This window comes from Grus americana, unplaced genomic scaffold, assembly GCF_028858705.1.
Source record: "Grus americana isolate bGruAme1 unplaced genomic scaffold, bGruAme1.mat scaffold_620, whole genome shotgun sequence".
In the NCBI taxonomy this organism is placed as follows: domain Eukaryota; kingdom Metazoa; phylum Chordata; class Aves; order Gruiformes; family Gruidae; genus Grus; species Grus americana.
Genome location: NW_026561848.1, coordinates 10,345 through 38,211, shown reverse-complemented (window position 1 = coordinate 38,211; position 27,867 = coordinate 10,345). Strand labels below are relative to the sequence as shown.

The window sequence follows — 27,867 nt, the reverse complement described above, 5'->3', positions numbered from 1 at the left end:
AGCACTTCTTGGCTGTGGCTAAACTGCATGGTTGCAGGAGACAACCATGTTTCTGTGTGGTTCTTCAGACAGAAGGATGGGAGCACTTGGTCAGGTGGGAAACACCGAGGGAAAGGCAGTGAACCAGATGCTTCTTCAGTGTCCCTTTGAAGTCGCTTGTGGGAGTCTCAATTTGGGAACCAGTATTTTAAAGTAATGAATGGAATTAGGTTTATAGAAAACACCATTTCAGGCTTTTAATAAGATGCTTTTGAGAAAGTAGAGCTTAAAAACATTATCGATTTGTCAAGTATTTAATGTTTTGCTAATGGAAAGAATTAATTGAGAGAATAATTTTTGTTTCCTATATAGGGAATATAGAAAGTTGAGGATAATTGTTTTCTATTCTTACACGTGTATAATAGCATACTATTTTAGGTGAGAAAAACAAAGTAGTTAACTGAGTCTTGAAGTTTCATTCTTCACCAGTCCCTTTAACTCTGGTGCTGTTTTCTGGGGCAAGTTCAGCATAATGGTCTGTTTAAGGTAGTGAATCACCTGATATGTAATAGTTTGGCTATTTCTACACTACATTTAGACTTAACTTGAAAGCAAACCCAGTGTTGAACAGTAAACTACTCTGAAATGTTTGAGACCTCAGTTCAATTATGGAAGTCGTGAATTGCATTAAATTGTATGCAAAATCCTGATGGTACACTTAAGAAATGTTGTGATTTAGTTGGATGTCGTAGATCGTAGAACAACAAATTTTGTTTGTTAATGTGCAGGGTTGATTATGTGACTAAACAAATTTAATATTTGCTAAGAAATTTATTTTGGGAGAAAAGAATTTTAAATGTTCTCAAAGATTTTTATTTTATTAGTGTATAATTCATTTGGGTAGAACATGAGTGGTAGGAGTGCTAATGTTATCCAAATCATAGCTGAAATCATGTAGGCTTTATCAGTACTTTAAAGGGTTTTGTAATTTTATTGTTGAGACATTCTCTATTTTAAAATGTGTGTGTCCTGGAGGCTCTGTTAAAACTGCAGGTAACTGTCTTCAGTACTTTTTTTTTCTTCTATTTACTTAAGGAAGCCTTCTGAACAAAAAGCATCAAGAATATTAAATTTCATTACAATGAGTACATATCAACTTTGCCTCCAAGACTATTCTTATATGCACGTTTTGCAGGACATAACCTTTACTGAGTAATACTTGAGTTATTGCTTCAATTCTTATGGCAAATAACCGAATGCTTTATTCGATATTATTTAGTTTACTCTTATCAGGCGTAGATAGGACTAGCCTGAAAAATTTAAGTCTAGGACACTGTGCTGCTTACTAGATATAGTAACCTATATATAGTCCATAGTTCCTTTGAGGAGAAAATTTGTCTTTTTCTGTAAATGGCATTTCAGTAGTCATGTGAAAATACTCATAAACATGTTTAATTCATTGGCAAAAACCAATAGAGATAGTTAATGCAGAATTAACCTGCTAAATTAAAATGATAGATCTCTCCAAAACATTGATCAAACTTCTAAGCACTTGAAGATTGGGAAATTCAGAGGAGGAAACAACTTCCTGACCCATGCTTCAGAATCTTGCTTTTTGCTGGGCTGAGCCCAGGTCTGATGCTCGCCAAAGAAAACTTGCCTTTTTGCATGCAAAGCTGCTTAACTGTTTTCAGATAGCTGTAACTTATTCTTGGTGTGTGCACGTGTCTGTGTGTGCAGTAGGTACAGCTTTTGTGATCTGGAATTAGATGGGCGGGAGATCAGCGTTCTGTGCTTGGAGTGGAGTCCGCACAGTGCGCGACTGCCGCCGCTCTTCTCGCATTGACCAGCGCTTGAGAGAATCGGCTGCCGACGACACGCAGCGGTGTGTCCCCGGGGGCAGTGACCTTGGAGAGAACCTGCAAGGAGGAGAAACAGTTATCCTCTATCATCTTCTTTTATTTTGATTTTTTGGGGTTTTTTTGTCTAGAAAAAATGTTAGACTGACTATCCCCGTTTACCTAGTACATGTTCAGTCACCCTAATTTGACTGTGTATTATATCATCTGTGCCAATAGCTCCTGAAGGACCTTACTGTGTAGTGCCGCTTTGTGCCAACAAATGAAGTAGAATTTTGAACAAAAAAAAGTTAAATATTTTCTTGGGGACTTCAAAACTACTGCTTGTGTTTGAATAAAGGATGTACCTATTTCTGAGAAATAATTTTCCTTAAGTAATTGCTGAATATGAATCAAGTCTAAAAAATGCGTATTGCTATTACATTGTTCACAGCATAGTGAGAGCGCTTTCTCCCTGCATAACACTGGATTTATGGGGATCAGGATTAATGTTTCCAGAAGGGGTATTGTCTGTTATGGCACTCTAGAAGTCTAATTTTAACTAAAATGGAAAATCCTCTTCTTCAAACCTGCTGTTAAAACTCTTAAAAGAAAAAATGAAAAGCTATAGTTAAATGAAATATTTTTTTTATCTATAATTAAACCAGGAAAACTATTTTGATTATTTTGATTTCTTACTATGTAGTATTGTAGTGGTTCATATGTATTCACTTTTCATTCTCAGAATATCAGGTTGCAGCTTGATTATTGGATGTTACAAAATACATGATAGAATAACCAGTGTTCTGCTTATTAGAGTTTTTAAATAGAAAAGTGTAAAAATATATATGTCAGTGGCTTCTGCAGAATTGGAGTTTTGCCCATGAAACGGGCAGTATAGAAATAATCATGCAATCCTGTATGCAGTTAATTCACCAGTATTAATTTTTATGTTGCCTAATAGAAACTGGTATGATCTAGTTTGTGAAAGGACTTCAGATTTTCACTGAACAAATGCTTCCAAATTTGAAAGTAATCCTTCTTTCACTTTGACTTCTCATGACTTTTTTTGTAATATTACTTAAATAATTAAGGACCATTTTTCTGAAGGCTGGCCTTGAAATTCTGAAATACTTTTGAGCTTTTCCATTTTAATTCAGGGAATGGGATGTTAACACTTAAGCAAAGATGTCTTTTGCAGCAAGTATTGATAAAAGTATCCATTATTTTTAACTGTTACAGGAAACTTTTAATCTTTCAGTGACTTACTTGATATAGTCTTATAATAATGTAATATCATGGGATTTCTAATTATGATGGCATAAATAAAGCATCAATTTCTGTGGCTAAGAATAAAACCTTCTTCCTGGATTTAGTTGTGCCCGGGTTACATGTTTGATACTCATTTACTCTTACAAATGCAAGATTCCAGTGTTTCTCCAGCACGGATTTCTAAATAATGGAGGGTCTCAACTGCCTCTTACTTCTTACTGTTCATGGCAGTGAGGTGCTAGTAATCTATTTCGCTTTATTTTTAGCATTTTTACCTCTTATACAATGCAACTTAATTGAATAATGTCCTATAAAAATATGGAAAGCAATTTCTTCCTATCAGCCCTCTTCAAAGATCTGTATCCTTCTGTAAAAAAGCTCAGCCGAAAGCAAGTGGCTGTGGTGAAAGGTCTTTCATTCCTACAGCCACCCGTCTTTCATCTTAATTTGATATGATTCTTTCTGAGAGGCATTTAGTGGTTGAGAAGTATGTGCCTGAAAACTGTTGTTTTCAAGATGACCTAATACCATCCTGGAATATGGAAAGATAGAATCCTGACTTAAGACTTCCTTAAAAACATAGCTGGCTTACCCACATCTGGTAATGCTTGTGTCTACCTTCTCCTGTCTAGTTTTCCTGTTTCTTAGAAAGCTGTGAGATTGTTTACCCTAATCTCCAGCTATTGGGAAACTTCACTCTTCTGGGAATCAACTGCGTAATGGCAACTGCTCTAGGTGGGAAATCTGCTTAAGCAGTTCATCAGAAGTTCAGCTCCTACTGGGAAAACTGGTATCAGTGACCATTAGTAGCTTTAAGCACCCTTTTTTGTTGAAAACAACAGCAAAGCAAAAAGGCGTGATCTTCCTCCTTGCTGTGCAGAGGGATCTGTACTTCCCAGTGGAAACTGCTGTCTGGCTTCGTGATGCCGATCACTGCACCTCCGAAGGTTTCATAGAGGTTGATCTGAGCAAGTGCTGGGTTTTGCTGCCACCACTGCTCTTCTCACAGCTGTTAGACTTCATGTTGGGATAGATACTCAAATACCTGACCAGAAACAGAGAGAGATGGACTCTTAACAGGTCACATCCACTTACTGAGGTGACAAGTTGTCACACAGTGACAAGATAAATTAGGAATGACCTGTCTTCCTGTAGCTCTTTGCTTTAAGTCCATGAGGCTTGGTTAGGTTTTTTTCATTGTCTCTTTAGGTAGCAAAACATTCCCAAGGGCCATAGTAGTGGCTGAGAATACAGGAAACTTTAGTATAAAAGTTTTTCACAATCACAAGGTCATACTGAGGCCCCATCCTAATTACTGATGTAGTGTTTCAGACTTTAATAATAAGGACTGCATCCCCTTCTGGCCTCAGGGTAGACTGTGTACTTCAGAGCAGTTTAGAACACTTGCTGTGTTCTGGTGCAGACCTCTGCTGCTCTTTGAGATTCAGCAGGGGGGTGATTATCTAGGACAGACACAAATGGGTTAATGTTTGGTAAGTCAGGTAATCTAGTGCTGCTTCAGAGAGATGTTGTCCCTGTACCTCCTGAGGTTAAGATTTGATATGCTTTCAAATGCCTCCCTTTTAGCACTCAGCTTTGCTTGTCTTTTCTGATTTCAGATATGGAGCATTCTTCTTTATTCACTTACTTCCTTATGGTTCAGGTTCTTTCATGTGTCCTTAAGTCTTTCTTCCCTTGCTGATGTCAGAGTACCATTTACACATACGTGAACCTGAGCAGGCAAATAATTTTAAAGTTTTTATTGCATAGCAATTGTGGTTTATCAAAACCTTTCATCCGCTTGCAGTGACCTATGTGCATTCTTCTTCAGTAGTGGGTCCTCTTTGTTCCATGGTTGGGTCCTGAGAGCTTGCAATGTCAATCAAGATTTCCTAAGTGAGGACTTTTTGTTAGCTGTAAGGAGAGTTGGCCATGAAATTTTTAGACTAAGCTATCTAATTGATGATTGAATTTTTTAAGGTTTTCGGTGTCATATTGGACCTTAAGGAAAGATAAAACTCAGAGATCTGTAATACAGTGTTACTTGTGTTATTTAATGCTTTTTTTTATTTGAAATGTCATTTGAAAGATAAAGCTCTTTGCAGACCAAAGATCAAAGGTTACAAGTCTCTTGTTTGGCACTGTCAACATCTTTGCTGTATCTCAGTGTATAAATTGTCTACTTTCAGTGTTATGAATTCTATACAGGTAGCAAAGCAAATACAATCTAATCAAGTGAAACAGAAAGGTCATGGTATGGATCCATTTCTCTTTAAAACAAACAAAACCTCACAATGGACAAAACAGAAGTAAAGTGATAAAAAATTGATTGTAAGCAGTAAGTGGGGAAGGAGAAGACAGTGGGGTAATAATTAAGATATTTGATAAATTTGAGAAAAAAGCTCGGGGAGATAGATCTAAATCGAATATTTATTTGAAATTCAGAGGGGGGAAAAGTGCTCTCTTTATCATTGATATGGCTGAAAGAGAGGTGGATAAATCTTCTCTAATGATCTACCTATAAAGGAAATCTTGAGCCAGTAGCAGTGGGAGACTTAGAGAATTGGGAACTATCCCCATTAGCTTGCCTAAAAAAGTGCAGTAACAGTCCATGCAGTATGAGTAACATCTTTCCTAGCTTTGTGAGAGTAAAGATCTACCACTATTGAAAGTGTTAATTTCAAGCCTCATCCATGTAGAAGACTGTGATGGACAAGAAGTAGAGAGACCTTACAACTTAAACATCTACCCTGTCAGTTCTCTCTTGGCCCCTCAGATCATCTTCACAGTGCAACAGCTTGAACTGCTTGACCAAAGGAATCATGACCACACTGATTGTCTTTCGGGTTGGCTGTTTATGTTGGGGTTGTTAAAAAAATCAATTTAATTGTATTAATTTATTTTAATAATCTCCAAAATACTGTAGTGCTGTGAAGAACAGTTCAAGAATACTGCAAGAATGTTGCAGCCATTCTGAAAACTCGTACCAGCTAAATTCTTCTGCAACTGGAAGTTGAAGCGTAGAGAGGAGACTTATCCTCAGGACTTTTATCGGTTGTCTTCTGTTTATTTTAAAAATAATGTTAAAAATTCAATGCATGTTAAACTGAAAGCTTTAGTCTCCTGCAGCTTCTCACATACTGATATCTGTGCCACTACTATTAGTTAGTATTACTTGTTTTTAGAGTAAACTTTTTCCTTAAAAGTTATTTTGTGTCTGAATATTAACTTTGAAAAGTAAGTAAGCTTAATATTGCTGAAAAAGAATGGCTTCTTTTCTGGCTGTGGCGGACGCGGTCATGCAATGCGCTCTCAGAAATCCTAAGTCTAGAAAAAGTAGCACTCTACATCAGTGCCTCTGTGGTTGTTCCTGTGGGGGAAAAAGTTAATTCACTGCTTCTGTCTCTTCTTGGGATTGATACGGGGAAGCAACGTGTTGCTGCTGACCCCTTCTGCTCACAGATTATTGTATGCCCCAGCAGGATAGCTCTCTCTTGTGTTTGTTGTCTGGACAGTTAATTTTAGAGGCATAATGCAGCTTGAATCAACAAGCAAAAGCTCTTTTGGTCTATTAACGACTGCATCACGCTCTGTTGACCGATAGAGATGTGTATGTTCCCATAGAACAGTGTTTCGGTATAATTACAAGTGCAGGTATTGAGAGCATCTAGCAGTGTGAGTCAGGGTTGTCCCTTGGCTAAAAAGTGGGCACCTGCTGTGCTGCTTTGATTTCTCAGTCTCTCAGGGCTAGAGATGGCTTGGGGTCTTGGCAAAGATATTACCTAGAGGACAGCAAGGAATTACTTCTCCATGTAAATCAAGGAGGTTGAAATACAGAGAGTTTATTCTTTTTGTTGTTGTTTTCTAAATAGGATAAGAATGGTTACCTTTTTGTATTACTCTGATCAAAGAAAGTGTATCTAAATAACAGGCAAACTGGTATATGCTGGTTAACAGTGGGGAAAAAAATAATATCTCTGGATGTTTAATTCATAAAATAATTTGACCAGATTCAGGGAAAGCTAACGTTATCACACCGAGTACCAATTTCTTTATGTTTAGCAATCCCTTGGTGGAATTTAAGCCAGTCAGCTGTTGAAATGTCAGGGGATAATTCTAAAAGTAATATTTTAGCAATTCAATGCTACTATATGTTAAGTTAATTAAACAGAATTGAAACAGGTAGATCATCATAAAAGTCTGGATTCTTATAAGGTCAGCAGTTCCACTCATTTTCTATAATACATAATAAATGCAGATCCTGAATGTCAACATTAATATGGTCCAAGAATTGCAGCTTCAAACTGTTTCAGGTACAGCCAATATTATTTTTTTGTCCATAGTGACAAAATTAACTGGTTTAAATGCATTACCTGCATCTAAGTATTTCATGTTCATCATGGATTGGGATTTAGAATTCTTATGGTGAATCATTATTTTGCTTTTTTTATTAGTACAGGAGGAAAAAAGTAAATAATGACTTTGACATGTAAGCAATTTCACAGGTTTTCTGCTGACCTAGTATAGGAAAGTTGTTAAATTTCTCATCACCTTGTGAAACCAGGTCATCTAGCTAGATAAGCTCATTTCACTACTTCAACTCAGAAATCTGTTTTAATGTGTGAGCTGTTGGCCCCGAGGGAGAGAAAAAGCCAGCAAGGCTTCTCTGCAAAGACCTTTTTTTCTTTTGAATGATGTCTGAGTGAATTCTGAATTATTTAAATTTCTTACAGTGTAAATCATTCTGTTCCTTAATGATAATACAGCATTTATTTTCCTCTCTGAGATCATGCATGCAATGAAAGAACTTTCTCAATTTTATGGTATGCAAAAATGTGAGAGACTGTTAGGATATAATTTAAGATGTGGCTTTTGCCCAAAAGAAATTATATTCTTAATGAATGCTATCCTGTTTCCATATCTGTCTGTAAAATTATGAGAATGTACTTTTTAGAAATGTTCCTGAGTTATTGCTTATATGGTGGATGTATTTCAATTATGCTATGATTTTGGCCTCTACTGGCATTCTGCAAAGTTATTTGTTACTTCTGTCAACTTCTATTTCTAATGCTCCTGCTCCCATAAACAAATTGACTTGGATGAAATCATGAACCTCTGTATGGTATGTGTGATTTGCATGTTTCAAAAAACCCTATTATTCTGGCTCGTGCTTTGGAACTGTGTAGTTATCTCTCTAAAAGTCAGTATGGTTGTTAGTTTTTGACATCCCTCCTAGAAATTTTCCTAAAACTGAATTTTTCCAAGTTTAGTCTAAAATCAGATTTATTATGTTTGTTTATTTATTTACAATCTTCTCTCCCATGTGCAATCAGATGGTTGGAAAACATCTGCTGCTCCTACTCAGGTTTTTGATCTCATCAATTTGCTAACTAATCTTTTGGTTCAACAAATTCATCTTGTTTGTTCTTATCTGTAGTCACTTTTCCATGTAAAAGTCATTACTATTTTTGTACTGGTTCTTCATCTTTTTCCAAAGATCAATCTTCAGTGCCAAGAGTGGTGGAAAAAATTACATTTGTTATCCGTTTTTGGACTTATGCATATGTTTTACAAATGTACAAATCCTCTTCACCATCTTAAGAACTTCAAGGTTATAAAGTCAAGCAGTCTGTAATGATGAGAAATAACTTTTACGTCTGGCTGGTGCTTGTAGCAATTAATCTACTCTTTGTACATGCGTTAACTTAATTCTCTGTGAGATTTTTATTGCAATACAGCTACTGCTTTGCTTTGCTCACAGTGTTTAGCTTGCAGCAAATAGCTTTCTGCAAATTTGATACTGGGTCAGAAAAAGATTCAGCGAGCATTTGCACAAAGTTGTATTTTTGTGATCAACTTGCCAGTTCGTCAGACTTTTGATACCTTTCTATTCCTTTCAACATCAGAGCATTCTCTCTCCAGCATTCATTCATTGCAAATCATTTCACCTCAGAAATATATAAAAGTTTCTGTAAATAAGCTCCTGAGATCTTCCTACTATAGTGTTATCTTTTGTGAATTGGATGATTCGGGGCGAGGCAGGGGAACGTGGGGATGGAACAAACAAAGCTTGTCATGTAATGCATGCCCGTAAGAGGTATTGAACTGACACAATTCTTATTGAACTGATGCGCATTTCCTGAATTTGGAGGTTTTGATTTGGTAATATTTCTGTCTTTATATGCACAAGTGTATATCTGTGTGCGGTATGTGCAAAGAAAAGGAGAAATAATGCTATTGAAGTAAATAAGATTTGGCTATTCGGTGAGATCAAGATTTTACCAGCTTTATAGTGCGTCCACAGCCGCCTCATCTTTTCATGCAGTACCACTACCTCTAGACTTAAAGCACCGTTCATATGAGGAATCCTTCTGGAGGAAGGAAGACGGGGACATTTGTTTTGTCAAAATGAAGTTTATTTCTTGTGTCATAACTGCCTCATAAGTCTGCTGTCTCCAATGTCTGTTAAATAAAGTGAAATGTAGAAAGGGTCTCCTTCACTGCCTTATGCCAACTAGGTGCGTAGGTAAACTGTAGCAGTGATGCTGACTGCTGTGCTTTGTGCCAGGTGTACCCCTTCCATCTCTCCCACCAGAGCGTGGTGGGTGAGACACCCTGCGTGCTGCTGTGTAGCTTCCACTCTTCTCTGTACAGCAACTCAGTAGTAAGCAGGGTTGTAGTTGTGCTATGGTGGGAAGGTAATTGGAGAGGAATCATAACATTGGCAAGTGTTGAAGACATGGGCAAAAAGAGTTTCACTGTCTCATGTGGTTGGCTGATTGAGGTGGGTCTGCTCTTTGGAGCCATACATAGCTTGCAGGAGATGCACCTGAGGCAGCCCCTGCCGAGGGTGGCGGAAAGAGGGTAGTGGGACGGGGCAGGAGGGAAACATATGGAGGTCTTTTGGAGCTACTGAGACCAGTGTCCTGGGAGAGGAGGTGATGAACAGTAGGAAAACTGTTCATGAAACTATCTTGTTCTTTGATACAAATTTTGTTCACGAATGTCTCCATGTGCTTACTTGCTTTGAAACCTCTTTTATATTTTTGATTTTATGTCTGCACTTTGTGTGTGTGTGTCATACTCCATACCTGTTGTTCTGAACTTCAAAAAAAACCTCCTCGACTTCCATAAGTTGGTTTACTCTTTTAATGTGTAAATTTGCAACATAGTAGGTGATTTGGTAATCCACTGGTGACATGTGATTTGTAAATAATGGGGAGGGGGACACACAACAGCTTTTCAACTTTTATTATGTCTAGCAATTCCTGTAAATCCATAAAATCTTGGGGATAAAATCTTACCTATTACAATTCTCTTTCCATTTCTCTAAGATCTTTTCCCCACAGAGTATAACCATCTTTAGAGAGGCAAAAGAAGACTACAGTGGCAACTTATGGGTATTAGAATGTTGTATATGTGTTCAAACAATAACCTATTAAATGTCTATATAGATAGCTACAATTTTTCCTAAGCCCCTATCTGCAATCTTAAAATTATGTGCAGTAAAAGACAAAGATTTAAGGAAGACAAACTTTTTAGGAAAAGGCTAATGAAAAATGGGGAATAAGTTATTAAACTTGTGAAATGTCCAGTACAAGTACCATATATGCAAGTGGGGAACATAGTATAAGGAACTCAAGGTTTCTAAAGCTTATAAAATATATTCATGTTATTTCAGTTGGGAAGTTTTGAGATTCCTTCTGTCTAATTTGAGAATGTGGATCGAAGACTATCACTTTGATGGATTCCGATTTGATGGTGTTACATCTATGTTGTATCACCATCATGGGATTGGTAAGTAGTTTGATCAGCTCTAATCTCAGCAGTCCTGTTGCAGCTCTGTTGCTTGGAAATAGTCCTATAAAGGTCACTGAATGCTCCAAAAATTCCAGATTTGCTAATATCTTGTGCTGCTATATGGATAGATCTGAAATGATGAATAAGTTTGGTGCTTATAAAATTTCATACAGCAAAATATCGGTTTGGGGTTTTTTTTAAAAAAAAAGCAACTGTGGCCTTTCTTTAAAATGTTCTGTCTTATTAGGCACAGGGTTCAGTGGAGATTACAATGAATATTTTGGCCTACATGTGGATGAAGATGCTTTGTGTTATCTAATGCTGGCCAACCACATGATTAAGTTCTTGCATCCGGAATGCATAACCATAGCAGAGGTAAGATCAGAACTTGCCGTCCTCAATGACATTAATATTGATTGCTTTGCTTTGGGATGTGAATTTTCTGTTAATAATTAAGTCACAGTTCAGGTAGTCAAGGAGTGACATGAGCCGAGAAATATTAATTACTGGACAGACTTTGCCTTGTGGGGAAAAACAACTGGAATATGCACGTTGGGAATTTTCTCTGCATTAATGGTTCACTAATTAATGTGGGGATTTCTTTTTTTTTTTTTCCCCCCTTCATCTCCTTGAACTCGTAATGAGATTTTGGGTTTATTAGTTTATTGCTTGTGTGTGATTGCCATTTGTCACTAGTGATTGATGGTACTAAAGATTAACAGCCCTAGTATGGTTTTGCATATTTTGAATTATATTGACATAACTGACAATTCCCCTTCAAAATAAATACGATAAACTTATAAATGTGGAATGTGTATGCTAATTTAAATTCAGTATTAAGTTTCTCCAGGTTTCTAAGGGAGTGAATAGACTATATTACTTGAGTTGACTGAGATCAATTAAACTTTTTTGACTGAAAAATATTATTGTTGGCACATGGAATTTTTAATAGTATGAAACACCAGAGCATTAAAGTTCTATGAGTAGGTACATTTTCACTCATATTTTCTCTTTCTATAAAGGATTTTTCTGTTGTTATGTTTAAATAATTGTAAAAAGTTGCATCTATCTGGTGTCATAAGGGACTACATGGGTTAATAAAACTTGTTGTATTGCTTAAGAGTTCCCTATTTACCTTCAGAAAACAAAATACTGCTTAACTTCATTTCTTATTTATGTTAAAGTTTTATATTATAGACAACCACTGCTAAAAGCTTAATGACAAGCTATCAAAACCAGAATCTGGTGAGCAATCACTAGTAAACTTGAGATGGTTTCATTGAGCTGTAGGTTTATTTGAAGTGAAATTTATTGATTTTCTAGGTAGTCTTAAATTATAAGCATTCCTACCAACGAAATTCTGAGTTCAGTCTGCTTCTGTTACCTGCCCTGAGAGGTGTGGGGTTTTTTTTTTAATATGGTGTGTCTTCAGTTTCTCTTGCTTGAGTTGAAAACTGCTTTTGTTTCACTGCATCATATTCTGCCTGGGGGAGTCGCTACGTGAAATATAGAATTGATCAATGTGCTGCATGGTTAAAGGAAAATTTCAGGAGCAGAAACTATTGAAATAATAGAAAATTATAAAAGGCAATGAAGAATGCTTGCCTATAATGATGATGGAATGAGTGCCACATGAGAAAAATGCTTTTGTCTAGCCATAACTAATTATAATATATTCCTTAATTACTTAACTGATAATATGTACAGCTTTTTAATATTCTGAATATTCATTGTCTTAGTAATTTCTAAGTTTTTAGGTATTACTGACTATGCTTATTTTTCATTTTGGCTTTCTAAATAAAACTAAAGTTTTGTATAATGAGAAGAAAAAATGTTAAGTAAAATTACATAATGCCTCAAGTATTATAAAAACAAACAGGCAACAAAACTCTACTGTTGTGATTTCTTTTTTTTTAATATGCAGCTCGTTTCAAACTAAGATCTGAACAAATGCTTAGGCATTGGCCGTTTACATTTGGTGGAAATTCTACTGAACAAACTAACAGTGAATTGTTTTGGGGTTTTTAGTGTTCAAGTAAAATCTGTAGATATAGATATAAATAGTATTAAATTTGGAATTTTACTTCCAAAATTCTGGCTTTTAAAATTGTGACTAAATTGGATGGGAGCTACTCAAATCTCAGACTCAGACCTTGTCCAGCCTCGCATCATAGCATCATAGAGAAGGGCTTTTGTTTCAGAGCATCTTGTCCTGCATAACTTGGGGAGCATTAGTCTGTTTTTATCCTTTCTGACGGAGAGAGCTATTGAACTTCCTTTTATATCATCTAAAAGTCTGGAAAGAATTTCTGCTTCCTTACTTGGTATTTACAGCCTGTGGAATGTGGGTGCAGTCTTCTGTCATCTAATGACTGCGGAGTAGTGGGGGACAGTCCCCTCCTTTGGTGTCCTGGCTTTGCCGTTGGTGCAGCCCAGGGTGCTGCAGGCCATCCCTGCTGCCCGGGCAGGCTGCTGCCTCAGGCTCAGCTTGCTGCCGGCCCACAGCCCCAGGGCCTTCACAGCAGAGCTGCTCCCCAGCCCGCATGGATGCAGAGGGTTAGTCCGTCCCAGGGGCAGGGTCTGGCAGTTGCTCTTGCTGAACTTCCTGAGCTTGCTGTGGATCTGTTCCTCCAGCCAGTCCGGGTCCCGCTGGATGGCAGCCCTGCCTTCCTCCCCGCAGCGTGCCGTCCGTGAGCTGCGTGGTGACGTGGCTGGTCTCCTCTCTTATGTCGGTACTGGGGGTGTGGGGTATGTGCGTATAACTTCAAGTGCAAAATCTTTTTCACTAGTCTAACGCAGCAATTGGATTGAAAACTGGATTGAATCCTGAAAACCAGAATGTGCTTCCTCAATTTAGCTCTGGTTCTAGTCAGAATTTAATCCCATAAAGTCTCTTGTGTTGACGCAAGAGGTGTGTGTTAATCCATAACTGTTGTGGTGGAATGGCTTCTCGCTGACATAAGATAGTAAAATTGAGTACTGATAGATATTTTGCAATTATTGAAGATTTGCATTTTCTATACAGATAAGCTAATTTTAGAAAAAGAATGCTATGTGACATAATTGCCTAATAAAATGGTGAAATAAATATTTTAAGAACTTTGAATTACAAATTTAAGAATGATCAGCCCCCATCAATATGAAACTGAAAAATCATGCAGTAAGAGCGTGTCACTTTCCAGGGTTAGCTGGGTCAATAGTTTTGGTTTTGTGCTCTTTGTACTCTTAGGAAAAGAGTAGAGATTGCATTTTTCTTCCTTACTCTACTTTATATTCTGCCTTTTATTTTTATGCCATTCTTTATGCAAAATATCAATAAACAAAATTAAGGTTTAATTTGTCTTTCGTTGACTGCTTTCTACTTTCTATTGATTACTTGGAGCTCAAGAGAGCTAATTATTTCAAATTCTGCATCTACTGAGGTCCCTTCCCCCTCAAATATCTACTCTATTAAAATATTTTGTGGTAGAGTATTTGATGAGAAAAGTCATAATGCTTTTCCCTGTAACTTTTGCATACAAACAGCAAATCTGGGTGTATTAATCACTGGGGGGGGTTTTGTTTATTTTCTCCCTTAGCTACACAGATCAACCTGTGTGTTTATAGTTTATAGAGTGCTTGTATAGAAGTGTTACTGTATGGTAGAAAAACTGAACTAATAATTGCAATACTATACAAATGATGATGTGTTTTTTATTTAAGGATGTTTCTGGGATGCCAGCTCTCTGTCGTCCTGTTGCAGAGGGAGGAGGGGGTTTTGATTATCGTCTAGCCATGGCGATTCCAGATAAGTGGATACAGGTGAGAACTTTTTTAAAAATACGTTCTGCTCTTCAAAGTGGGATGTTTCTCTATCTGTGCGTACACAAAATCACTTCTGAATCCTACTAGCAAATTTTATTCTCTTCTGTTAATGCCCTATTAAAATAAATTCTGACAGGCTTGAACACAAATATTAGTGGCTGAAATGAGAGCTGTCAGATATCATGTAGGTTTCAGAAGATGAGTAAGTTCAGGGGCTGTTTGCATTCTAGCTGATAGTCGTTTTCTTCGTACAATACACATAGACTCATTTTGTTTTAAATAAGCTGTATCTTGCAACAGCTGTAGATTGTGTGATCTGAACAGGTAGATAATAAGTTAACCATATGCATATAAATATAAAAAAAAACCCACCCCAAAAACATGCAACAAACCCTGCTGAAATTGGGCATAGTAATTGACATTGAACATAAATAAAGCTGAAAGTTTAACCAAAGTAAATGTAAGTCAATTATACAAACACCAGCAATTGGTACAGTGGGGTTACAAAAAGAATAATAAAAATCTGTAAATGCTCTTAAAGAACAATAATGGACTGATAAACACTGAGTATGATAAGGATTTAAATCACCCTTTCCTCAATACAGAGAATCACAAGAAAAGGAATGAAACACTAAATGATCTCAAAAGGCTTCTACTGATGTTTTAGAGAATGTTTTTCAGTTAGATAGAAGATTGCATCCAAATCCCTCAGGCTATCATGATCTGAAAACAATAAATGTTTTATATGAGCATTAATGCTTCAATAAATATAGTGAGTAGCTTAAAATAAAAAGCAAATTAGCTTATCTTCAGCATCTTTCACTTTTGTAACTAGGAGGTGGAAGGCTGATTGAAAAACAGTTTTCAAACCTCTTGTCATTCAGAAGACAAACTTCCCAGCATTTCCAACAGGGAAGGCATCATTAAACTTTGGAGTGTGTCATTTAGATTCTGGAATGCAATGAGGGCTCATATTTTTGTTGTAACCTCGTTATGATGGCTGCTTTTTTTTTCCTACTTTCTTACATCTTCAACTTCCTTACCACTCTTTAGGACAGGCAAAGATGAGCAATTTCCTAGGTAGGCAAAATGTAAGTGACCAAATTTGTATTACAAAGGGAAAAAGCAGACCGTAGATTTTACAATGGCAAAAGACAGATCACCTAATTTAGCAATCTCTGATATGGTCTGCTTAAGTTTTATTTGCAGTACTCAGAGAGAATGTACCTATCCTGCGGTAAGTTCCATTCTTTGATTGGAGGAAAGTCTTTCAGTCTAAGCACGTACTTAACACAGGACAACAGGTGGATGCTTGGCACGCTTGACATAAATTCAGCTATGATAGTCTAAGCTGTTTCCCATCAGACTCCAGTTATTTAGGAATGTGTTGGTTGTACAAGAACATAAGGTGATGCAGGCAGGAAGCTTCTAGCTAAGGAAACTGCATATAAACAACCACAACAGAGGACCTTGCGTTAAAGAAAGAGGTGATGCACGTAGCCTGTTACCACATTTCATGAAGCAAAAATAAAGCTGAAACGATTGGAAAGGAAAAGTTTAGAAACAGAGTCTATCAGCTGTTATCAAACTGTCCTAGACTGCTTGCTGTCTTCTCTCCAGCTTTGAACTATCAACCTGTTAACAGCAAGTTTTCTAGGCAGCTTCCTAAAACCAGTTTTAAACTGCCAGGGTTCCATGAAATAATTGTGAGGAATCTGTAAAAGTACGAAAGATAAGTTGTTTGTCGTAACAGTGCCTGTACTAGTTCAGATTAAAGATAGATGTAGTACATAATGTGGTGCTGCACAGGGACCTGCATGTGTTCACAACCAGAATTTATGGAGTAAAAAAAAAAAGGCTGTGTAGGAATACATGGCCAGTTACAATCAGAATGTTAAATTTTATAGCATTGTATCAGCCATTTTGGTGTTACTGCCTTTTTATCACTTTCATTTTTATGTCTATATATTTACATACATGTATTTATGTTGTGGTGATCAATGGATGTCTACGAAGTACTATAGAAAAAAGAAAGGACTACCACTGAAATTGAACTAGATTTAGAAGAGGGAGGAAATAGTATCGTGAGGCGGAAAATTCCTAATTCATGTGATTTAATTTAAATTGCTAAAAATGAGGAGCTAGCTTGGCAAAAGAACGTAAAGCTTGTTTTATATCACAAAACTTTGGTATTGACACTGTGGCTTGGAACTGACCAGGAATTCACAATCAGGGGACCGTGCAAGTCCCTGCACTAAGCACCTTCTCATGTTATCGCGTACTTCATGGCAGTAGCATAGCGCTATCTTGCAGTGATCCATTTTCCACCACACAGCCCAGTGGTTAAGCTATAGCTGGAAACTGCCATATGCCAGGGTTGCTTGAAATACAGGACTACTTTCCAAATCGTGTGTAGGTGGGTGTGTGCCCACATATTTCTTCCCAGTTTTGGGTGCAATGCTTTCTTGCAGCTCCTATCAATCCCATTGCCCGCTTTATCAGAAGTTTCGCATGATAGATGGTAAGTGCTGTTGTCCATGCTTAAACATGGAAGTACAGGAGAAACAAAGTGTTCTAGTTATTAGATTTATGTAGTGGAATTAAAAAAAAATCTCTTTGGATTATCAGAGAAAGCTCATCGCTTCAAAACTTGGGAATAGGAAAAGTTAAAGTAATACAGTTCACACTCCGTTGGAAACGTCTGTGACAGGATAATGAAGGAAGGTAGTAATGTGCTTTTAGCTAAAACAGCAATAACTTTTCAATAATCTTTCCTTTATTTCTGCAGATAATTAAGGAGCTGAAAGATGAAGACTGGAATATGGGCAACATTGTGCATACATTAACAAACAGACGGTATGAAGAAAAATACATTGCATATGCAGAGAGTCATGACCAGGTATCTTACCTGCTTGTTTGTTTATATATAAAGGAAGCAAAAGATGAGATTTAGATTTGCTGAGTTTTGTTTTTTAAAAATGAGGCAAGAGTTGAGAAGGATAAGCAAAAATTTCAGAGAGAGGTAGATCTGGACTACTGCTTGGTTTTTTTGTTTGGGTTTTCTTGTGTTTTGTTTTGATCCTCCTTTTTAATAAAGGAATCTTGCTTGGAGTAGGTGGGTGTTGTTGTTTTCAGTTTTGTTTTTAAATGAGTCCTAGCTTCTTGGTTTTCCTGCCTGTCATAGGACATAGGAAGGTATGTAATCCATACTTTCGAAAATCTAGTTTCCATAAAGTAAGCTGGAGCACTGTTTATGATAAACAGTATCACAATGTGGCAAATCTGTTCACTGATTGAGTGTTTATGGCTATTGTATTCCCTTCAGGAAAGTGTTTCCTCTCAGAAAGGATTGCAAACATCCTCTTTTGAGATCTAAATGAAATATTCTTTAACAGTTTGGTTCAAAACATGACAATTGTAATGGTTCTGTATGCAGAAAAGTAAAAAAGTAATGATAAGTTTGGATAACACTCATCTCCCATAATCTGAGTAATGATTGTTTCTGAAGAATCAGAAAACACATTGGTTGAATTTTACAATTAAGAATTCAAAAAAATAAATCCATTTTCTTGGATTTCTATTTCCTATACCTTCTATAAAGAAAGTCAACGGAAGTGTCCAAAACAAGGCCTATATTTTATAGTAAAAAGAGAATTCTGAGTTTCAGCTTCATTTTGTGTACCTGTTTACACTCTTATCTCGGAGACTGTTACATGGTGTTCACTTAAGGCATGAGAGAAGAGTCCCAATCCTGGTAAAAAACTTCAGGTATTACTTGGAAATGCGTATTATTCTATGATTACTTTCTTTTATAAAAGCTGATTCTTCACCCTAAAGCATGACATATAACATTAGCGTTGCTGTTCTTTTATTTCATGCTGGATATTATCAATTGAGTTGTTTTCCATATCACTATGTATTTTTCTTCTAGAATCTCATGCTTGGGAAGAAGATCTGTTTATTTTGAATTGAAAAAAAAAAGACAATTGCAGATGTACACCAGGATGATACGTGAAAAGTAGGATAGAGAAACAAAACAGGAGTGTAGATAAAATTCAGTCTGAAGATACTTGAAGTGATGCACATGAGGGGCTGAAACAATTCTAATTTCTTGTATGTTTTAATGGGCTATGAGCTGACTATTACCAGTCAGAACACAGGGCCTTATGGTTGTAAGTGTGTGAAAATAGCAACTCAATGCTAATAGCTGTCAAAAAAAGCAGAAACAGTACTGGAATTATTATGAATGGGATGGAGAGCAAAGAACAAAATCAGTATGTCACTATAGTCTTTCATGGTTTGTGTGCATCTTGAATGTTGGAGGCAGATTTGGTCCTGTATCTCAAAGGATATGCAACGTAACTGGAAAAAATGCTGTGAGAGAGTTGGTAAGAATAATAGCAGGTGTGGGTTGGTTTTCATAAGAAAACTAAATAGACTTAAGACTCTTCAGGGTAGAAGAGAGATCATTGAAGGGGGAAGGATAACAGTTCATAAAATCATGGCTGGCATAGAAAATGTGAATAGGGAACATTTACCTGTTCTTCTAATGAAAAGATTAGGGGATATTAAATGACACTGCTAAATACCACATTCTGAGTCCAGAGAAGAGCTGTTCCTTGCCGTCTTCAGTCTTGCCATTGTTGCATAGGATTTTTTTTAAGATTATTTTTTTACTTGAGGGAATCATCTATATATGCTGTTATATTGTTAGTTGGAAAACTAAAAGATGATGGTGCTTTTCAGCTAGACCTGTATACAACTCATCTGTCTCTCTGAAATCTAGTGAGTTTTCATGCTAGAGTATAAAATGAGAATTGGACGAATTGAACAAAAAATAGCTATTAACATACAAATGCTCAAAAATGTTTTCAATTACGTGCATGCTAATATATTAGAATAATCCTTGTTACATAGCATTTGCCTGGCCTTTCTCAAGTAACAGTAAGCACTAGCAAGTTAGCAATTCCATCACTGTTTTTAGACAGAATTACTAGTTTGTTTTTCTCTTGTGTGAAATCACAGAAAACCAATCACATTCTTGATTGCATATAAATGAATATTTCCTATTCACTCTGCATCTCTAAATCAGGAGTGGTGTTAATGCCCTTTATTTGTACATCCCAGGAACTTTACTTGAGATGTTTGCTTTCTTATTTTCTGTGTTTTCTATAAAGATTCCAAAATGGTACATCACTTGTTGAGTTGACGCTAACATTTCACATTTGATATCTGTAGGCAAAAAGGTTCTCAGAAGTAATTGTGCAGTTCGATCCCACCAGGTGAAGTGTGGGACCACAACAGGGGTTGACAGCTATTAGTTTATTGACCACATACTTGTACTCCAGGATGAGGAGTGAGGAGCCTCAGTAACCTCGTGGAATGTTGCAAGGGGACAGCAGACAGTTGGGTCCGGCATCCAGTTGAGGCTCTGCTCAGGGATGTCCCTGCCTCAGTTTACATACTTTCTCGTTTTGGCAGCAGATTATGTATTTCATGCCCATGTGATTACACATTGCAGAATATGATGTTGCAGTAAGCGGAAGCTAGGGTCACTGTCACCTGATAATCATCGACAGTGGGGGGATGTTTTCATCGTGAACAGGGACTAGATCGTGCACACCGAGCTATGTCCTTGACTCCTCGCCAGTCTTCCAGGTCCTCCCCTTAGGATATAGAGCACTTTTTTTTTTTTTAAAGAAAGTTAGAAACACTTCTAGTACAGCCAAGGATTTTCTTCACTTTTTTTCTGAACTGTTGTAGGCGCTTGTTGGTGATAAGACATTGGCGTTTCGACTGATGGATGCAGAGATGTATACAAACATGAGTGTGCTCTCGCCTCTTACTCCAGTTATTGATCGTGGAATACAGCTTCATAAAATGATTCGTCTCATTACTCATGCACTTGGAGGAGAGAGCTATCTGAACTTCATGGGTAAGTAATCTTAGGAACAAGTCTTTCATTTTCTCATCTACAGAATGCTTGGCAGGGAAATAAAATGATCTGACACCATCTTACATCCACAGTATTTATCACAATGCTGGAGTGTGGAGCATAAATGCTTTTATAAAGATTTAGTAGAAAAGGTAATATGCATTGTTTTTCTGTCTGTAAGATGTATTATAAGACAAAAAAATAAAATCAATGTGGTTTCTAATTGTAACAGAAAACTTTTAAAAATGCGGTGAGCTCGAGTTCAGGTTACTCTGATTTACAACTCAGACTAGTATTTTAATTGTTGTTCTGGAAGTTTGTCAGGTGGTGAGCTTTGCCTTACACAGCTGGGTTGTCTTTTGTCTCTATTCTTTCTTCTACTGTCCTAAACTTTTTAGAGTAACAGTGAATTTACTAAAAGTAACTCTGTGCTTATTTCAGTTATTAATTGTCAGGAAGTAATCTGTAATCAGCTGATTTATATTTCATTGCTTCTTAGTTGAAGGGCAGGGGCTTAATGAGATAGACAAAGACAAATCATAGAGATAGGAGGCACATACCACTATCAAAGCAGGGAAGTAGTAAGTTAGCAATGCTTTCTTTTTGTTCATAAGCTGTAAAATACAACTGTTGCATTGCTTCCTAAGCAGTATTGCTACAAGAATGTCCGATAGTTAACCTCATTTAATGAGGAAGTTGCAGTTCCATATAGTTATCTTAAAAGTGGAATGTTGTTCTTAGTTTTATACAAAATGCTGAAGCTATTTATGCTTGATGCTCTTTACCATATTCATGTTCCTTAATCTCTTTATAAAATAGTCCTTTATAGTAAAAATCACAATTCTGTAGTGTGGTGTGAGAAGTTCTGTATAGTAGTTGTAATAGTTTCATGGGGGCAAAAAAAAAAAGGCTGAAAGCATGGTGTAAATGACCATCTTGGTTTTCTGACAACAAAACACTTGAAAATTATAGAAGTTTTAGCTTAATATTTATTGCCCTCAACTTTTATTGTTAAATGTTTTGTATTATGAAGTTAAAGGGGATTGTTGGATGTATATATCAGCATGCCTGTACTGATACGTTTCTCTTCCTTGGTATTAGAAGAATTCTCAAAAAATGGGGTTTTCTTAAAAAGAATTAAAGCTGCTTCAGTACAGAACAAATCAATTCAGTATATGGTATACTAGTAAAAATATTGTTTCCAATAAAATGCAGAAATTTTCCCCGAGAGTGAAGAAGAGTTAAATAAATAAATGTTTATGAAGTGTGTAGTCAGGCACTAAAATGTGCAAGGTATGATGTGTGCACTTCTGTGCACTAGTGAGACTGCAATACTACTAGTGCTGTGTACTAGTGATACTACAGTAGTTCAGGAAGCAGGTGTTTAAAAAAATACATCAGCTAAACTGCCCCAGATTGACTTGGTAAGGTTAGAAAAATGATCAATAATTCAGTGTGGCATGTTAAATCCAGTGTGTTTAATGCAGGTTGATTGAGCAATTAATATTGTGTGTCCTAGAGTACCTCAGATATATCAGTAACTACATTATAGTTTACTATATGTAAAAGGTGAAAAGATTGCAATAAATGTTGGAGGAGAAAATACAGAAATTCAGAAGGTTTGCAATCCAGTGTACTTAAAATGCATGTTGCAGCATGCGATCTAGTTAAGCAAATACAGTGACAAATGAGTTCTTTAACTTTCAGTTTTGAGCAAATGCTGACAGTGAGGAAGAGAAAGCCTCCTGTGAGCTGGGGGAATGAGTGGAAATCTCTTTTCACACCACCTGGAGAAGGCACTCCAGGGGCCTCTGTGCTTCCTCTCGGTCCTTCCATAAATGTCTTGTACCTTCTTTTTCTGAAAACAAAGACACTAAAGCAACACACTGCTTTCTCAATGCTTTGCTCACCTTAAGGAAAAACAAACTGCTCTAAAAAAATGTTGTGTCAGGAGTGGAAATCTGTGTTCTCAAATGTATCCTGGAATTTCTCTTTGAAGATCTGCAATAATATTTAATTACACCTGTGCTGGAGTATCATTTGTGTTTTGTATGTGCAAGCAGATTTGTGTTGAGAGAAGTTGTGCCCCATTGAACACCGACCACTGATTGTGGCTTTCTCCCATCTTTCTCACTTTTCATACTGGATGGTTCTGTGTCCTTCTTACAGGTATCTATAAGAAACCACTGCAAAAATCCTGGAAGGTGGTGTTCTTATTTTTCATGTTTCTGGATGTTTAACTTTCACTGGAGGCTTTTATTTTCCTTCTCTGTTGCTTATATCCCATTACAGGCAATCAATGACGTGTGCAAACTTAAATGCAAATAGTAAAGTTTTGTCATTTCGGTAAATTGTCTCCCTTGTAACACAAACCATTGGGAGCATTCTTTCCTCTGGTCTGTATTTTAGTTTTCTGTGCAGCTTGCAAGTAATCTCTGGGGTTTCATGTGCCCATCTGGCATGGAAGACTTAACCTAGAAAGGGAAAAACTCCATATGCTTGGCTGAAAACGAGCATGACAATGATAAATGTCCCGCTGTAGTGAATGAACACTCTGAAAGGCCAGTTAGTTTAATAGTAATAGTAAAAAAGTAGCAATTGTTTCGAAACTTGTGCTATGTCTAGATCCTCTGTTTTCAAAGTAGGTAGGGAGCACCAATCTTAGTGTAGCTGTAGCTTTGTTCAACTGAGCTCCTGCTTTAGAGATTTTAATACTGAGACCGGCCAGTACTGGTCAGAAGATGTCATACAACTGTAGGAAATCAGAAAACTTACAAGTTCTTCTGCACAACACTTTAGTAGAGGTATAGGTGTTGTTTCTTTAAGGGTTTCCTCCTACACAGCTAAGCGTCCGTGAATTATTGGAAATAATAGGGGAACAAACAACCCTCTACTAATATTCAAGTGGTTTTGTTTGTAACTGTAGTGATATTGAAATACAATATGTATCTAATACTAACTTAATTAAAACCAGAAAAGTATGTGGAAAAATATCTTGAGACCTAGATCTTTGCCTTCTCTAAAATGAAGATTTAAAACAAATCCAAAATAAAAACCTTAAAACCTTGTATCTGACTGAAATTCTTTATTGTCAATTTAACCCCCTGCAAAATAACAAAAAAAGCTTAAGATTTTAGTCTTACTTCCTCAATTGCTAAACAAAGACTAATAGAAGTTGTTATGAGACTTCTAGAATGCGACAGGAATCTTCTGATCTCACCTTGAAAATAAAGCAATCACTGTTGTTAGGCACTGGGCAACGTGTAACTTCAGTGTAAAGACTCTTAAATATTTCTTGAACATAATAGTTGAACTTATCCCTACAAAACTGTTCTTTCTGTACATCCCTTCATTTTCCTTTGACTTCATTTTCTATCCTGTCCCTGAAGAAAGCTGTAGACAACTGTAGTTGTTCCTTTGCCATTAATATTAATTTTTCTTTTCTCTTGTTCATTGCCTGTGCCCTGCACTAAGGGAAACCCTGCAGGACATGGGAAAGAGCTGTGCCAGTTCTTCAGTAAACTCGTTTCCATGTTCTCTCCTAATCTTGCAAGATACATCTGTTTGTCTAGATTTAGACAAGCAAGGTAGCTGCTTTCTTGCCTAGAATAGACAAAAGATCTAGCCCAAGGGGTCTTAAATAGCATTTTAGGTCCTTGGGATTCTTCATAGCACAAATATTTACTGGTTTATGCCACTGTAGGGTATTGCTTTTCAGCTTGCTAACAGTCATTTTCTTGCTTCCTTCTTCATTTTAAATTGGCTTAAACTCAAATCTGTTGATTTAAATGGAGATTAGTTCCTACGTGAACCTCTAGCACTATTTTTCAGGACTTTTCTATACTAAAACAACTCTTAATTAGGACTCCAGAGACCGAGTCTCTCTCTCTGCAAGACAACTTTTTTACATATCTAGAAGCTAGAAAAATGATTTGCAGTAACTAGAACATTTTTTGCAATCATGAGCATTGACTGATGGTGTTACTGTTTGGGTTGACATTTACCTCTGTTTCTCTAATATTGTCAAATGTATCTGCAAAGTTGCCTTTTCCCACTTACTAGTTCATTTACACAGTAGTTTATCTACTTTCTCTATGCTTATGGGTTTTTTCGAGGCACTAAACCAAGTTTTTCTTTCTAATGGTTTGGTATGATGAGACCTTGTTCTCTATTTGACCTTTAAAATAAAATTAAATCCTATACATCATCTATTCCTTTGAGTATTTTGGAGAAATAAGTTTAGATTTTTTTTTTAACTAATGCATTTTGTAACATAAGGATTCAAAAATATGTTGACAAACAAGAAAAAGAATGATGCAAAACCTGTATCGGTAGCACCAATATCAGGGTGGGAAATGTGCATGCAATTTACTTTAAGAATTAAAGATTTGAAATAAAAATGATACAACATAACTTACAATATAAATGGGAACGTTACTTAAAACAGACTCTGAAATATTTTTATTGCTACATATTCTAGATAAAAAGAAATTGTATCAGAAGCAAGGTTATTTAGCATAAACCTGGGGGGGGTGTTTTCTTAGACGTGTTGCAAACAAATCACTTGGAAGTTTTACACTTTTTTCTATAAACTTTCATATGCTTATTATTCCTGTGCACTGGTGATAGTATGTCTTTTTAGACCATGACCTAAAAAATGGCCTTGCAAGAGCAAATGTTCTTTAAACTAGCTCCCTTCAGTCAGCTGGTTTTGATGATAACCCTTGAAATGCTCAGTTGGTAAAGACTGTAGATTAAGATATGTAGTTTGAAATCATCCTTCTTAATAGGCTTACCTAATATACCTGGCAAATGTGCTTTCTGTGGTGCAAGTTCTGCCAGGTGCTTTAATTTTATGGCAGTCTGACAGAAACAATTATCTTCATTTTAAGGTAGACAACAAGAAGAGTGTAATGTAAAATCTTTCCTACTGTTTGGCATAGACTTCTCCTGTAGTGAGGGACCACATGCAACTTTGTTCCACAGTACCCTGTATGCCCCCACTCCCAACTTAGGGCAGGCAGTGATGGAGGAAGAATCCAAATATATAGATTAGACTTCATTAATTGTTTTGAGAGTCTCTTCTGGAAGGTCTAGAGGTGCAAGCTGTTAATATTTGTTGTTCATTTAGGGTTGATTGAAACAAACTTCATTTCTACACTTGCTCAAAACACATTAGAGTGACTGGGAGAAAAGCAATTAAAGAGAGACTGTCTCATAATTTAAAAATAAACCACACACACAAAAGCTAATTTTCTTTCTGTCCCACCTTCGCTTCACAAATTATGTATGTCCAAATAGTAGAAATCTCTTGGGGAAGTTGATTGTGCTTCCTACTTGAAGAGGGTATGGAAGAAAGCTCCATACATGTGTGTGTGTCATTTAAATACATAAATAAAATGGTTGCTAGCAGCAGTTTATATGTATGATAGTATGTCAGTGCCCACACTATGGCTTCTCAAGTCAGGAACCTTGAAACAGAAGCCTTCATAGTCAACAGCATCCTCAGAACTGCTCAAGAACCAACAGTTGCTCCAGCCATCTGCATGGATTGAAATCCAGGTAGGATATTCCAGGGTAGGAGAGAGAATTGTCTAAATTGAGGTAGCTGTCATGTGTGGTGCCCCTTCTCTCTTTCAGAGTAATGCTGATGTTTCCTTAGTTTGTTCCTAAGTCTTAAGTCTGCAGAGTATCAGATAATCAGTATTATTAGTGTAGTGGATTTGTAGTAAATCAAGCCATTCTGGCACTTTGTTTCGGTTACAAGATGTGGGGTTTTTTTAAAGGATGGGTAGTTTTCTAGTTGTTTTTCTCTGTTATAGAGATTTGATTTTTAAGCCTGTGTTATTTCGGGACCTACAGATTTTTTTTTTATTATGCTTAGTACCATCATTTAACTATGGTGATATTGCTGTTGAGACTTCTGCTAATGTCTCGAGCTTTGTTCTTAAGACTCCATCTGTTGCCTTGCATCTTGTATGATTCGTACAGCTCGCAGTTCAGATAAGTAACATCTTTTCTGTCGTCATGTGTGAGTGCAAACAACCTGGTCTACTGACACAATAGTTTGTGTGATGTGAGGACTTGCTAAAGAATAATAAATGAAGTTGTAAAATAAATATATTGAAGTTATATTAGAAATGAGTTCCATTTCTGTTCGTATGACAGCCTTCCTTTTTGCTTTACTGTTGTTTTGAAGAACAATCACAGTAATAGGCCTCTACTATAAATTTACACTCTGTATTGTAACTTTAGACTTCTAGCACAGGTGTTTGGAGGAATTTCTCTTTCAAGCATTCAAAATTATAATTTATTACAGAAATCATAACAAAGTCCTATTGTTATGAAAAGCTTTTTTCACGTGTTCTGGATTTCTAACTCTGCAGAGCATAGGTATTATTCTGTTCTTTAATAATTGTTTTTTTCCTCCATAGCTACAGAGTTCAGAAACTCTTTTCAGTAAACTATAATTAAACTATATATAGATGACATGATTATTTTTACTTAGCTGTCTTTTATGGGAAAAAAAAAATACTTGATAGTTAAAGATAAATCTAAAGACTACAGTATTCTGACTAAACTATATTTTCTTTTCAGTTTCTTCACCTTGAATTCAAATAAATTTAAAATCAATAAGTTTACCTCACTGTCAGACTCCTTTGCTTTTTAAATTCAGAATGTAAGCACTGTAGTAAAAGCTCTGTCTTAAAAATGTATGTCAAATTGATTGAGAGTTTTGCATATAAATGCACATGTTTGTACATAAGAAACTGATTAGTCTTCAGATGTTGTCCAAAATTAAGATATTTGTAGAGGACAGAATATTCTTGCCTATTAGTATGGAAGTGTGATAGTTTTTGTAAATTTGATAATATATATAAAAATCAGTTTTCACTATATGTATGCCTATATATATAAACAAAAAGGTTTCTTTGCTCGATTCATTAAGTATGTAAGCAATTAAGTATAGTCATCTTAACACTTTCCAGGCGGTGGTTAACTTGGATCCAAACAAAATGCTTTGAAGGTTTGCCATTTATAAAGTCTTGAAGGGCTTTAAAATGTTACATGTTGTAATTATTCTAAATATTTTTAAAAGTTTGATTCATGCTATGAACTCTTCATTAATGATTAGGGCTTTAGAAGAGCCTTGATGTTGTAGGGTATGTAAAAATGCCTTTTTTTTGTTCATACTTTTTTTCTCTCTGAAAAGGTGTTATCTAGCTGGTTCCCTCTTCT

The 27,867-nt window shown here is 36.4% G+C and overlaps 1 protein-coding gene across 1 annotated transcript; it reads left to right on the top strand.

The window, feature by feature from the left end:
* On the top strand, positions 1–27,867 carry LOC129200878 (1,4-alpha-glucan-branching enzyme-like). Its single transcript, XM_054812126.1, has 7 exons — positions 1–94; positions 10,771–10,886; positions 11,137–11,264; positions 14,592–14,690; positions 17,482–17,592; positions 20,457–20,628; positions 27,842–27,867. Exons 2-7 carry the CDS (start codon positions 10,808–10,810, stop codon positions 27,850–27,852), a joined length of 600 nt encoding a protein of 199 aa, XP_054668101.1. The 5' UTR covers positions 1–94; positions 10,771–10,807; the 3' UTR covers positions 27,853–27,867.